This window comes from Notothenia rossii (assembly GCF_949606895.1).
Source record: "Notothenia rossii genome assembly, chromosome: 8".
In the NCBI taxonomy this organism is placed as follows: domain Eukaryota; kingdom Metazoa; phylum Chordata; class Actinopteri; order Perciformes; family Nototheniidae; genus Notothenia; species Notothenia rossii.
Window position 1 is genome coordinate 69,301,169 of NC_136906.1, and position 12,891 is coordinate 69,314,059.

A 12,891-nucleotide genomic window follows, 5' to 3' on the forward strand; every position below is an offset into this window, starting at 1 on the left:
TTTGTCAGAATGTCACAAGGTGCCGCCCTATAATTCCAAGGGTCTCCTCTCATTGAACATCCTGTTCTGCCAATCAAATGTTTACCATATAGTTGTTGCCTCCTGTCGTTTTTACCCTGGGACTAACGTTACTTGTCACTGTGCTGTGGCTGCAAGGCGCCCCGTAACAGAAGACCTGCACCAAAGAATGTGGATAAAGTGAGTATTTGAGAATGACACTTTTTGTTTTTGACTCACAGTGAAAGGTTGATGTGTAGGAATGTTGTTTTGACCGTGGTTCTTGTGTACTTTTACTGCTGTCTTTGTTAACGGGCTGCTTGAAAACCTTGACACGAAAGGAAGAAAAGAGAGATTGAATGGACTCACTAACTGACAAGTTAAAACAACCTCAATTCATTGTTGTTTTAAAAAGTATGTGCAATTATTCTTTAATTCATCATAATGGTGGCTTGTAACATCAATATAGCGTATGTTAACCCGGCTGTTTTTTTTGGAATTTGGTATCCGACCAAACATTTGTATTTTCAACTTGCTGTATTTATGCCAGAGCCTGTCTTTTTGTGGTAAATACCCATGATTGACAGTCAACAAATCAGATAACAAAACATGGTATGAATGGCCAGGTTTTTAAATTAAATATTCCCTTTGAAAATAAATATTTATACCCTGGTGGTATCTATACATTTGGATTTAGTGTGATGTCAGTGTGTTGATGTTTGACACTGAATGACATTACATGTGCATGCCTTTTTTATAAACATCCTTAAAGATAGTTTTGTTCATCCTGTGATGTAAACAATTTAATGTCTTATTTTTTGCACAGCCTTTTGTAAGACAGCACAAACGTTAATCCTACATCCAAAGATGGAAGTGCAGGATCGGGAGTCTCTGGGGCGATGGGAAGGGCTCGGCAGCCGGGATGCCATCTCCAGAACTGAAGCCATGGAGAACATCCGCCAGGACGTCATGAGGAGAGTGGAGACCATCAGACCCATTACAACATTGGCTCCAGCATCGAAAAGCCCTCTTAAAAGTGACCTGAATGACATCCTGGCTCACCTTCTCATGCTGACCAAGCGCTGTCCCTTCGATGATGTCAAGGAGCAATGCGTCCGGATTCTAGAGGGCGTCCAGGTAGGAGATTCATACAGAAAACAATGACACCGTCAGCTTCCTGTTCTATGTTGCTTTAAGCTGCACCAGGCCTTTGATACTAGTGCCCAAGGTATTGTTCGGCTGCCATCTAGTCCTCTCCTCACCCCTTCATAAGCATTGCAAACATTGTGGCTGAGTCAGAGCGTCTATGAAACCCAATGCATGTTTAGTCAAGTGGATTGCATTCAATGGCACGATGAGAGACCATGAACTCATTAACACTCAAACACTAGAAGAGCCAAGCATTTGCCAGTCCAGCCCTCCACTACATGCATATATGCACAGAGAATATTTACACAGGTATAAGATGGGTGTAGCATTACATGGAATATGTACGGCCTTCTAACATCAGTGTCAGCAATATCTGTATGCCACGCAGTTTTTTAGGGTGTATTGCAGATGTGTTGGTAGGGTGCAATTTGGATTCAGGTCACAGCATGTAGCTGCATTTGATTTTGTATGCATGCTGTTTTTAATTCTTTCTGAGCCAGCCTTATTGACTGATCTGTGCTAACACTGATAAACCCCGAAAGAAGTAGACCAGCCTTTAAATACATTCTTATTCATGATGAATATTTTTATGATTAACAATTGTGTAAACAGTTTTCATTTAATAGATTTTGTAAGTCAAAATTACCCCTTGCAGAGAACCAAAACAAATATTAGTCCAGCCTGTAGCGTGGTTTAAGCTGTGGCCTGTTGTCCTTAATGAGTCCTCTTATAATCAACAAAATTAAGCCTGACTATTTTTGATGGCCTGCCATGGTGTTATTCTGAGGAAATGGACTGTTTGGCAGCGGCATTAATTCCTGTTTGTGCGGAAGTGTTTTTGGAAGATGCAGGGAGAGATGAGAGGGAGAAAGCTGCTTTGCAGGTTTAACAGTGCTCCGCAGTACACACACCGTCTGGTATTTTTTGAATTATGCTAAGCTGCATTTGCTATGGACTTGCCAGGGTGCATTTATGAGCCCAATGGGGCAGCTCATGTTGTTCTGGTCCCACAGTTGAACACCCCCCTGACCAGCTCACCCACAAACACACACACACACACACACCTTTCTCATGTTGTCAGGGATGGAAGGGGGTAAGGGAGGGGGCTTGGGCTCAGACAGACCTCTAATTCCGGCAGATCCGCTGATTAAAGACAAAATCTTTGAAAGCACAGACAGTGCTTTCCTCATGGCGACCCCCTCCTCTTGAAGAGGAAACCCCCCTGCCTAGTGAGAATAATGTCTCTTAATACTCTCGGCTTTGAGATGGCCTGGAACCATGTTTTTGCCCAATGTGTATAATATTCTGCACATTTCTTATTGGAAATTAAATCCAATTATTTTTTTGTATAAAAGGGGAATGTCCGTGGGTAGAGTGCTTAATTAAAACAAATACATTTCAAGCACACTGGTTAAAAAAAGCCTTTATTAATATTAGGGTTGCAAAATTCTGGGAATTTTCAAAGATGGAAACCTTCCATGGGAATAAACGGGAATTTATGGGAATAAACTGGGAATTTTCAAAATTGAAGGTTGGCTCTTCATAGGGAACTCAAATATAGTTGGGGAAAGTATATTGTAGCTTAATCTTGACTAAAACAAACAGATGCCATTCAAGTACTTGAATATCCATGCCATAGCACACTGCTTACTGCATGGCTATTGAGACCACACAAAGGTTCGCAACAGGCTCACAAATGTGAGAGTGGAAAAACTGGTTGGCATTCGGGCAAACCTAGGCTCTTTGAGCCGGACACAGAGCCATCCTCAACCAGGCTGGACAGTGACACTGAAGAGGAAGACTCAGAGTTGGATGTTGATGAGGCCCAGGACGAGCCCGTTGACTGAAAGGGATTAGCCAAAATGCAGAGGATTCCTTGAAGGAAGATTTGCATGTTTAATGGGACTATTTGGATGATTAAGGGCTCTTTTCATTTAACATTTTGAATGGGACTTTTTGGGGATCTTTGGATGGGGGGTGCTTTTTTGTTCATTTTTTTTAATGAGTGGGGTTGGGGGGGGGGATGAGTAATATTTAAGTAACTCAACATTCCTGTTTTCGTTCTTCAATGAAACAAATAATTGCTCAATAAAATAATTAAAACTTGTTCTATTCTACTTAAAAAAAGAAAAAGAAAAAATCTGTTGAAATGTCATGTTCTTTTGTTTAATTTTGCAATGAATATTTCCAAAATTCCCCAGCTTAACTTCCCATGGAAATTTACCGGAAACTTTCCGCCTCTTTGCAACCCTAATTAATATGTCCTAGTACAAAAATAGGGCTAATGCGTATGACATGCTTACACAAACTTGGGAGAAAAACACTTTTCCTTTTTTATATTGGAACTGCCCAAAAAATAAACATGTCTCCTTATTTAACATTGTTGAATCCATTAAAAAACACATTTTGTTTTTACAACAAGGCATCAGTACCCCAAAATACATATTTTTTATAGGACAGAGCTAGGCTAGTTCTTTCTCATAGTTTAAATGTTTTATGCTTATCTCGGGTTACATGATAATGGTTGTTTCCTTATAAATAATGTTCAAATAGAAGAGTGGTTTAGACAGTTTTCCCCCATCTTACTCTTGGCAAGAAAGCTGTTTATTTTATATAATATGCAATGTTTGTTTTACATGCTGCTGCAACGAAAACATTTGCCAATTTAGGATTAATAAAGTATATCTTATCTTGTCATAGAAGTGGTTTTCCAAAAATGTCAATTATTTTTCTTTCTTTCTTGCACTAATAGTTGCACATGGTAAAATAGAGTTCAGAAGAAACGTCATCTAAGGCCACATGCCGTCCTCCGCTCCTGGCTGTTACCTCATTTGCCTTTTTTTGCAATCTGAGTCGTTGCTTGTTTTTCAAGGCACGCTGTGAATATGCAGGTCAAGCTGTATTCACACAGTTATAGGAATAGGCTTGTGGGTTTGAATGTTTGCCTTGCTATGTTGCCCCAATATTTCGGAGTCCTAAAGGTCACAGGGTCAGGCTGAAAATAGGGTTCTATGTGCGGGTAAAGGTCTGGTTCCCACATGGTGTCTTTGTGTAGGGATCTATTGGGGTGAACATACGAGGGTCAAAATCACTTACCTGTGCAATCCTGCATGTACGGTCAGCATGCCGAGACAGAGGGTCATCCTGGGACTTGTTAAGGCGGTTGACCTCGCTGAGCTTCATTGAACTTTAGGAACACATAACCATGGGTGAAGACAAATGCATACAAACCACGAAAGAGACAATAGTGAGTGTTTGTTCTGAGTCTATGAAAGGGGTGGGCAGACTCCATCGTCCCTCTCTCTCTCCGGTCACCATGTTCCCTTGCTGCATGAAAGGAGCCCAGTCTTGGGTAACTTGACAGAGACAGAGAGGGGTTTCTTTGTGTTATGTAATTACTCCATTGAGCCCTCCACCCTAACTTGAATTTGGAGCCACTCTCAAAGATCAACCTGTTCTTGTGATTCAGCCGGTGCTGCCTATATTTTGAGGATTTTTCCCATATCTGCACCCTACAGGGATGACATTATGTAGCTGTAGAGAAGGCCCAGTAAATACCAACTGGACTTGGCGTCTCTTTGAATTTGATTCAATCCACTTCTGAGTAATTTCCTTCTAGTTATGTCATTACATAACTGGAGAAACAACCCAAGATTTGAGGCTTGTTCTACAGCCAAGTGTTACTTATCCTAATGTCCCATTACACAATTCAGCATTGTGCAGAAGTGCATAGCCCCAGTTTGTGCCTCTCAAGTATTATCATAACAAACTAAGCCACAGAGCTAAGAATCTGTTTTCTTGGCAATCTTTCAAAAAACCAGTGGGTGTTTGACAACATTAAATGCATTTCTAAACGTATTTACAGAATCCTCAAAGACTCCTTTGTCCATAGGGATTACAAATATTCTGTATGCTGTGCAGTAAAGATGACTTTTAATCCCATTTCTCAAATTGTGACTCCTATTTATATGTTTCTTTTACGTGAAAAAGATGGTAACGTTATTATAAATGATGTGAAACACATTTATATTTTCTTTTATATTCTACAAAGTGAGCTTCCACATTACTATTGTTTTTCTTCGATGCAGGCAAAGGTTTTTGATGTTTACGTTGTTCTTTATTCTTTTTACACATGCTTATTTGGGACGTTCAGGAGGACTGAGCAGCCCATAGTAATAAACACATATGTGTGATTAATTAAGTGAAACGAATTCCTGGATCTGGCCTCCTCCCAGAATAACCCAGAACACATTTCTGTCTCCACATGGAAAGTTTGGGAGGGTCTCTCCGCGCCCCAGATATGACCTCTGATATTGATCACATAACTTTTTTATGATTGATGAATTCATATCAGGAGCATGATGTCACTCTCATACAGATTGTAAAGGTGTGCCCTGCCTTCAATCTGTGTATAAAGATCCAGATCAAGCCTGAAATACGTTTTGCTGGATAATCACTGTCACACAATCTTCCTTTGAATTGGACTTTTAAATGTTTCTACTATTTGATGTTGTTTTCATCCCTTCTTTCGGATTGATTGGTTGGTGTCGCGGTGGATTTCTGTTGCAAAGCCTTTCCATGCTTATGGTGAGGCTGTATGGACAAACTTGACTAAACAGGACCGTAGAGTGTTAAAGTCCACTCTTACTTACTGTCCCAATGACAACTTCTTTCCTTTCATATTTTTGTGCATGAATGTGTTTATGTATACTGTATGTGTCAGGGGGTTTGTGTGCATGCCGCAGTCCTCTCCGGGCTACCTCTGCTTACTCTGTAAATAAAGTGAGGAGGACCCATGGAGAGAGAGTCTTGTGGTCTGGACAGGTCGGCTGGATTATGGGGGATCTCAGCTCGAACCAGGTCAGACAAACTGCATGTTGAGGGGGGAGAGAAAGCAGCAGCAGCAGCAGCAGCAGCAGCAGCACAGCACAGCAGCAGGCAAGTGACCTTTGGCACAGTAACTGTACAGTGGTCCGTGGATATGGAGGATGTGATAGGGAAATAAATCTGTGGATTTACAGCTGCCAGCCAGCTGGACAAAGTGATGGGTGGAAATGAGACGGGTTGGACTGTGTACAGAGTGTGGGATGTTCAATCTAACTAAGCTGCATGAAGCTTTATGTGGCTGTCATATTGTAGCCACTTAAGGTTTTTCTATAGCCTACTAATTCTAGCCTCTCTTAATATGAATGTTTTCGGCCCTGCTGATGCTGAAACTGGTGATCATAGCTGCTCTTCTTTGATGCATTTTATCTTCTTTTCTGATGCTTTTGTAAAGTTATTGTTCAATTTTTGAGCCATTAGAATGTTTTATAAAGTATTTCACACATTTCTTTAGCTTCTCGCCAGGATTTGCTGCTTTTGTTTGCTTTATATCACTTAACTGAATACCTTTTGGGTTTATGACAGTTAGACAATAGATTTTTGGAAACTGTTGTGGACATTTTATAGACCAAACAATTAGTTATTGGATTGTTCTAGTGCAGTAGCAGTTATAGGTTTCAGCCCCTGGTATAATTGACTTTATCATCATATTGAGAGTGTAATTCTTTAATCTCCCAAAAGTGATTGGCTTTGCAATTTAAGATATGAGTTTAAAACAACCAATAATGAATAAGTCTATAATACATAACATTTTTAAGTGTGTCTAGTTGACTGCACAGAAAAAAAAAACATTACAATACAACCTCTTGACTTTCCAGCACCAAAATCCAGTTTTTCCAGGATAAGAGAGACCATTTTCTAACATGCTAGGAAAGGATACTAATACACAAGCCCCCACTTTGATCCTACAACACAGACAGACCCCCCCCCCCCCCCCCCCTTCCAGCCAGTGCAGAATGCTGCTGGCTGTAGACTCAGGAAGACTGGTGAGGAGGGGGCATGTGGGAAGTGTGCAACTAGGTCACTGTCAATGCTGTGGTAAGCCTGAATAAATGATTTTAAAAAGCCCCATCCTCCATGTTTGTCATTAATACAAGTTCATTAAATACATTCAACACTTTCCTGTAGGAAGAAAAAAATGAATATTGAAGTTGTTCCCTCGTTGTTGTAACAGCTGTTCCTATAAAACATGTCAAGGCTGTTATCCTGGCACTGAGCGCTGGGTATGAGCTTTTGCAGAGGCCAAGCAGTCGTCATGGTACCAATGGCATGAGGTGCAATGATGGGGTGGGTTGGTTGACACCGTTACTTCGGGGCCGGGTTGCTGGCTTGTCTGCAATTATTTCTGGCAATGCTATTCAGGAATTGAGAGAGGGAGGGAGGGAGATGGAACAGAGTGGGAAAGAAAGAAAAAGGGAACGTTGCAAAAGATGATGTCTGCACACTGGAGGTCGAACAAGAGTCGGGGGGGGGGGGGGGGAAAGGGACAAGGGATTGAATAAAACATGTAGTCGTACGCGAGGTGAGGAGAAACGACGGGGCAGATGGAACAAACACTGCGGAAAACGACTTGAACCCCAAGTCTACGAGCCCCTAAATAAGAGAAATCCTCCTCCGTGATACGTTAATAATCAGGTCACTTGGTCACTCAAGCCCATGTTCTTGCAATTCTCCCTGCCTTGCAGTTGTTTTCCGTCTGATCCAGCGTACATTGCAAGGCTCGGCTTGTCTCACCCACACATCCCGAGACTGTGGAAGAAGGAGGAGGAAGGTGAGAGGGGGGAGGGTGTGGAGGGAGGGAGGGAGGGAGGGAGGAGGCGGTGGACAACAGTAAGAAATAGCTGCAGGAGGAAGTGGTGCGAAAGGAATAACACATTCTCTGAAGGAGAGAAACACACACACAGAAAAGGCACCTAAATAAAAGAGATACAGATCCAGCCTATCAGGACAGAGCGCGAAAAAGAAGCAATGTTTTTGCTGTAGGTAGAGCAGGATTTACTGTGTTGCTCCTATCAGGAGAACAGAGAGAGGGTGATCACATGGTGCTGTTGAATAAGCAAGGCACGCTCTCTTCCTCTTATTGCCATAATGTGATATTTATAACGGGCATAGCGAATTAAAGTTCACAAATTATTTATAAGGGAAAGCTTTCCGCCGCTTATTTAGTTCCCCGCTCATCTCACACAACTCTCTCTTTTCAGTTGGCTTATTGTTGACAGTAGAAACTGAAGCTTTATTTGACTGTAGAATACATATAAGTCATTCTGGTGGCAACATGTCAAAGAAACATGCTAATTTAACACATTTCCTAACACCACATGAGTAATGATAACAAGCAAGTATCTCCTGGTATTGTTTGCGTTGGCTAGCTGACATGATTTACTTTGACACTAATGAAATGGAGCCATTTGTTATAAATTACACCTGTGCTTTTCATGCTGTGACTAGTCAAAGTGCCTGCTGTGAGAAAAGGTACAGTATACTGACCCTGTTTTCCTTTGGCAGCAATAGAGCATTTTGACATGACTCAGTAAATAAAAAGAATGATGGCTGAATTCCATTTAGCAGCTTCAGTTTACTGGTTTATTGGGCTACGAATAGAACGGAGCCATCGTTAATGACATTAGAAACACCTGTGCTTTGCGTATCAGGTCAAGTCCAAACCTGGTATCCAAATGCTACATCTTTTTTTAACAAAACATTTTGAACTTCTCTCTCGAAAGCTATTTTCTTTCTCACTTTGCACAACTGTTTCTGTCACTTTGTGTGTTAACACATGAGGGAAGCTCTTTAACTGGTCTTGCTGCTCTCTATGAAATGAGGCTTTTAATCTGCCAGTTACTTTCTAGATTTATCAATCAATCGTTTGGTCTAATAAAATGTCACAACATCGTAAAAATTGGCCATCCCAGTTTCTCAGAGGACAAGATGTTTTAAAAACCCAAAAGATATATAGTTATTAAGAAATAGAATGCAGATAAGTACTTTTTTTCTTAAAACAGTTAGCAGTTTTCTTTTAGTCAACTAACTAGTTACTTGGTCGACTAAAATGGACAGCTCTACGTATATTACAACTTTATTGATGGATGCACTACCCAGACATAAAAAGAAAAAAAAACTCGTCAACTTCCATCGTATTTCCATCGAACAAAATACATCTCGCTGATATTGAAGTGGCTGCATATCATCCCACTTGCCTCATAAACTTGGCCCCTGGTCTCGGACACTTTCATCTATCAACTTGCATGCCATCTGTCCAGGATTAATTTGATCAAATTCATAAATGAATGATGAAGGTTATTGTCCTGTGGAGGCAGTATTTGAAACAAAATCAATACATGCCTTTTATCCTGCAGCCTCTTAATGCTTGGCCTTTTACTAGATGAAAAAGATTCGCCCGTTGAGTGTTTTCATCATTCCCACAGCGTATCGAGGCCCTGAAAGCAGCTGCAGTTCATCTGTGTGGACACAAGAGGGCACTCTGCACCTGTCTGTAGCTTCTGCTCTCCTCTCAAGTTGCTGGAAGGGAATTTTCCATGCACTGGGCTAAATGCATGAAATGTTCTGCATGATTTTAATTTTTTCCTTTTGCCCTGGTCACTGGGCGTTCATCCAGTATGTGAGTGTGTTTGTGCGTGTGACTTTTTCTATGTGCTCATATCTGAACAGTTTTGATCTGTTTGTGTGTTTGTTGTTTACAGGTCTTCAGAGATGTATTGGAGTGAGCATGCAGGATTTAAAGGCATCTGTGGATCAGGTCACAAAGAATGAATAGCTCAGTGGCTGCGGTCCAGGCACAGTCTGAGGCGGCCCCTATTAGGATCCCAACCACACAGGCTCAACACCAGGCTTAACCAGCTGGAATACACAAACAAAATATTAGGGACACTCGCTCCTGTTTCCTTTGGGAGATATTGTGTATTCAGTGATTCACACCAATCCAAATCCAGGTTAAAAGCTTCTTTATCGCTTTACCCACTGTGTCTGCTTTTGACCTGGGTAGAAGATGGTACTGAATAACAGTAGTTAGTCAAGAAAATCAACAATTTCAACGAGGTAATAGTTCTTTATGTCAAGTATCGTGCAAACATGCACACATATATCCAAGTTTTGCTGCTCTTTTTCTGCTTTATATCATTGTCAAATTCATTTCCTTTCATTTGGACCACTGATTGGAAAGATTAAGCAATATTGAGGTCAGGGAACATGTGAGGGACATTTTTCATTGTTTTGACATCCAAAGATGAATGGATTTATCCAAATGATTGTTAACAGATCCAATTGGTGCACCTCTAGCCAACAAAGGTTTATTGGTTTTGGGTGTTAGACTTCCATAATGGGTGTGTGTAAGTCTGAATTGATGAGTCGATGTTAGAAATCTTGATTTATTTACTTTCACTAACATTGCTCTTTTTCAGTGTCATGTCAAATATCTGATTGTTTAGACTTCTCTGTGAGATTAACTGCCTCAAGTCTGGAAGGAAAACATTAAATATGCATAAGTACACACACAGTGCTCACCTCATTCAGTCCTGACAGGACCCCACACTTTGAGACATGAACTTCGCTGTGGTCAGCAGCACCCGATGGATCGTTTCCCCGTACAGGCATTGTGTGGTGCGGCTCACCAAACGGGGTTGCTTCAGTTCACCAAGTGCCATGTTGGCTTAGGCCTGGCTATGGTGTTGTTTCAGTGTGTATGGTATTGTTTCAGGCCCAGTTTGCAGTGGTATTGTGCTCTCTACTCATGGGTATTGTCCCGAGCTGATGTATGTGTTTATGTTACAGGCCAGTTTGTCAGGACGGCGACAGTTTCACGCTATGGGACCTCCGCGTTCCCACAGTCGCTCACCTCTGACCTCTGCACTTTAGCTAGAAAAAAAAAAAGTGTGTGTTTAGGTTAGACGGGGAGAGAGAATGTGTGTCAGTGTGTGTGACTGACATGCAGTGTTTATAAAAAGTAATTCACAGTGGTTACTTAGGGTAGGAAAACACACTCTCTCATTGAGAAATGTGTCTGCCATGAATCTGGACATGCATGCACCTTAATGCATGAGGTTATTTGGTGTCAAACACATAAATATTTACAGAATTACATGTTTTATTTATTTATATCTTAATCGAATCATCAATGTAAGATGCATAACCTTTTCAATACAGTCCAATACCATTGAAGTCAAGGTCTTTAGAAGGTCTTTAGAAAGTTAATCAAATTTGGATTGAGGTCAGATGACTGACTGTGCCTGTCAAGAATAATCTACCACTTCACCACAAAGAAAATATAGCTTTTTCAAAAAATTCAATGCAGACTACTTTTATTAGTCCCCCCTTCCAAAGTCAATGTCAAATGATGTCTTGAATGGTTGTCCTCCTGCATTGTCCTTAAATCAGGCTGAAACAGAAACTAAATGTACTAACATACATTTTGAATATCAGTACAAATGCATTTAATATCACAGATTAAAATGACAAATGCTATTATCACACACAATACAATACTCCCTGTAAACTATATTTGACACATTCAGTTAAATGGTATTTATGGTTGTAGGTTGCAGCCAGCTGTCACTGAGCCTCTAGTTTTGTAAGTGTAACCAGACACTGTGCCAAAATACTTCTGATGATATTGATCCACCACACTGGCAGCCACACAGACACTTTGAGGATCAAGATGAATCGCTAGAGATACATTTTCATCCTGTCGTCGACTGACAGAAGAGAAAGCCTGGCTAATATCGACAAAACATTTACATGTTGTATTTGACCAAATACATATGGGTATAATGTGGGGATTTTTTAGGGGAAGAATAGTCCTGGTGAGTGAAAATATTAACACTAAATAACATTTTAAGAACTGTTTTACTGGTGTGGACTTGGTGGCCAACAAGAAAAAAAGCATTGCTCATTTGTATTCAAAAGTCAATAAGCAAATAAGGTCACGCTTAAACAACTATAATCAATATTTTTGTTTTTGATTGATGACACTACAGAGAGTTTTAACCATGAATCTGCAGCTTCTCTGCTGTATGCTTTTATAGTGATGCATTTATAAAGTATTTGTTATGCTGCCCGCCACCACACAACTTTACTGTTTTCATTGACCTCTTTAAAACCCAACGAACTCTACCTGCTCAGTGGCAAACAGCAGACCAAGTGACTAGCTTGTAAACATAGGGCAGCTAAAGTGTCAGATATTTCCCTCAGGAGTTTGTAGAGACAAAAAACAGAGCTAAAAGAAGTGTGAATAATGGACTTGCATTCACCAATGGGCCAGAAAGCATGATTCCAAATGAATGACAGTGTTGCTCTGTCATTTTTGGATGAGTAAAAAGGCAGCTGTTTACTAAAAAGTTGACAATGCCAGCTGAATAAAATTGACAACATATCGATGTTGTGTGTAACGTCTCGTTTCTCCCGGAGTCGCCCTAAAAAAAATCAGCTATTGCAGATATTTTCGCTTATCAATGATAACCAATCCCTCATGATAAGTACTTACATGTAAGGATATTATTAGTTCTCTACAACAGATGCAGCTAAACATTGCGTGTGTTACAGATGATAAGCTCTACATGTGGGTTGCATGTGGCTGGTTAAGATGTTTGTCTCACTTTGTCCCTCCTCTGTGAGATCAGTGAAACTTGGAGGTGTGTGTGTGGTCGCTGCTCTCTGTGGATTGGGTCACTTCAGACGCTTGTGTCTAACCTAAAGAACACTCACGTGTCAAAGAGGAAATGCTTTTGTTCCCCTTTTCTTTTCTTTTTTTAACAGTTCAACGGTTTTAAAGTTCATGCCTGAGTAAAGAACGGAAACTTAATTCCAAACATGCAAAGCAAGTGCACAGAGTTGTTTACCCTCCTAACG

At 40.7% G+C, this 12,891-nt stretch overlaps 1 protein-coding gene across 1 annotated transcript in view; it reads left to right on the forward strand.

Moving 5' to 3' along the window:
* Nucleotides 1-52: 52 nt before the first annotated feature.
* The window catches only part of sesn1 (sestrin 1), a 49,703-nt gene continuing 36,864 nt past the window's right edge, over nucleotides 53-12,891 (forward strand). Inside the window, exons 1-2 of the mRNA XM_079642811.1 lie at nucleotides 53-198; nucleotides 824-1,134. Coding sequence (XP_079498937.1) covers nucleotides 865-1,134 — 270 coding nt within the window. The 5' untranslated portion in view covers nucleotides 53-198; nucleotides 824-864. The remainder of the gene's footprint in view (nucleotides 199-823; nucleotides 1,135-12,891) is intronic.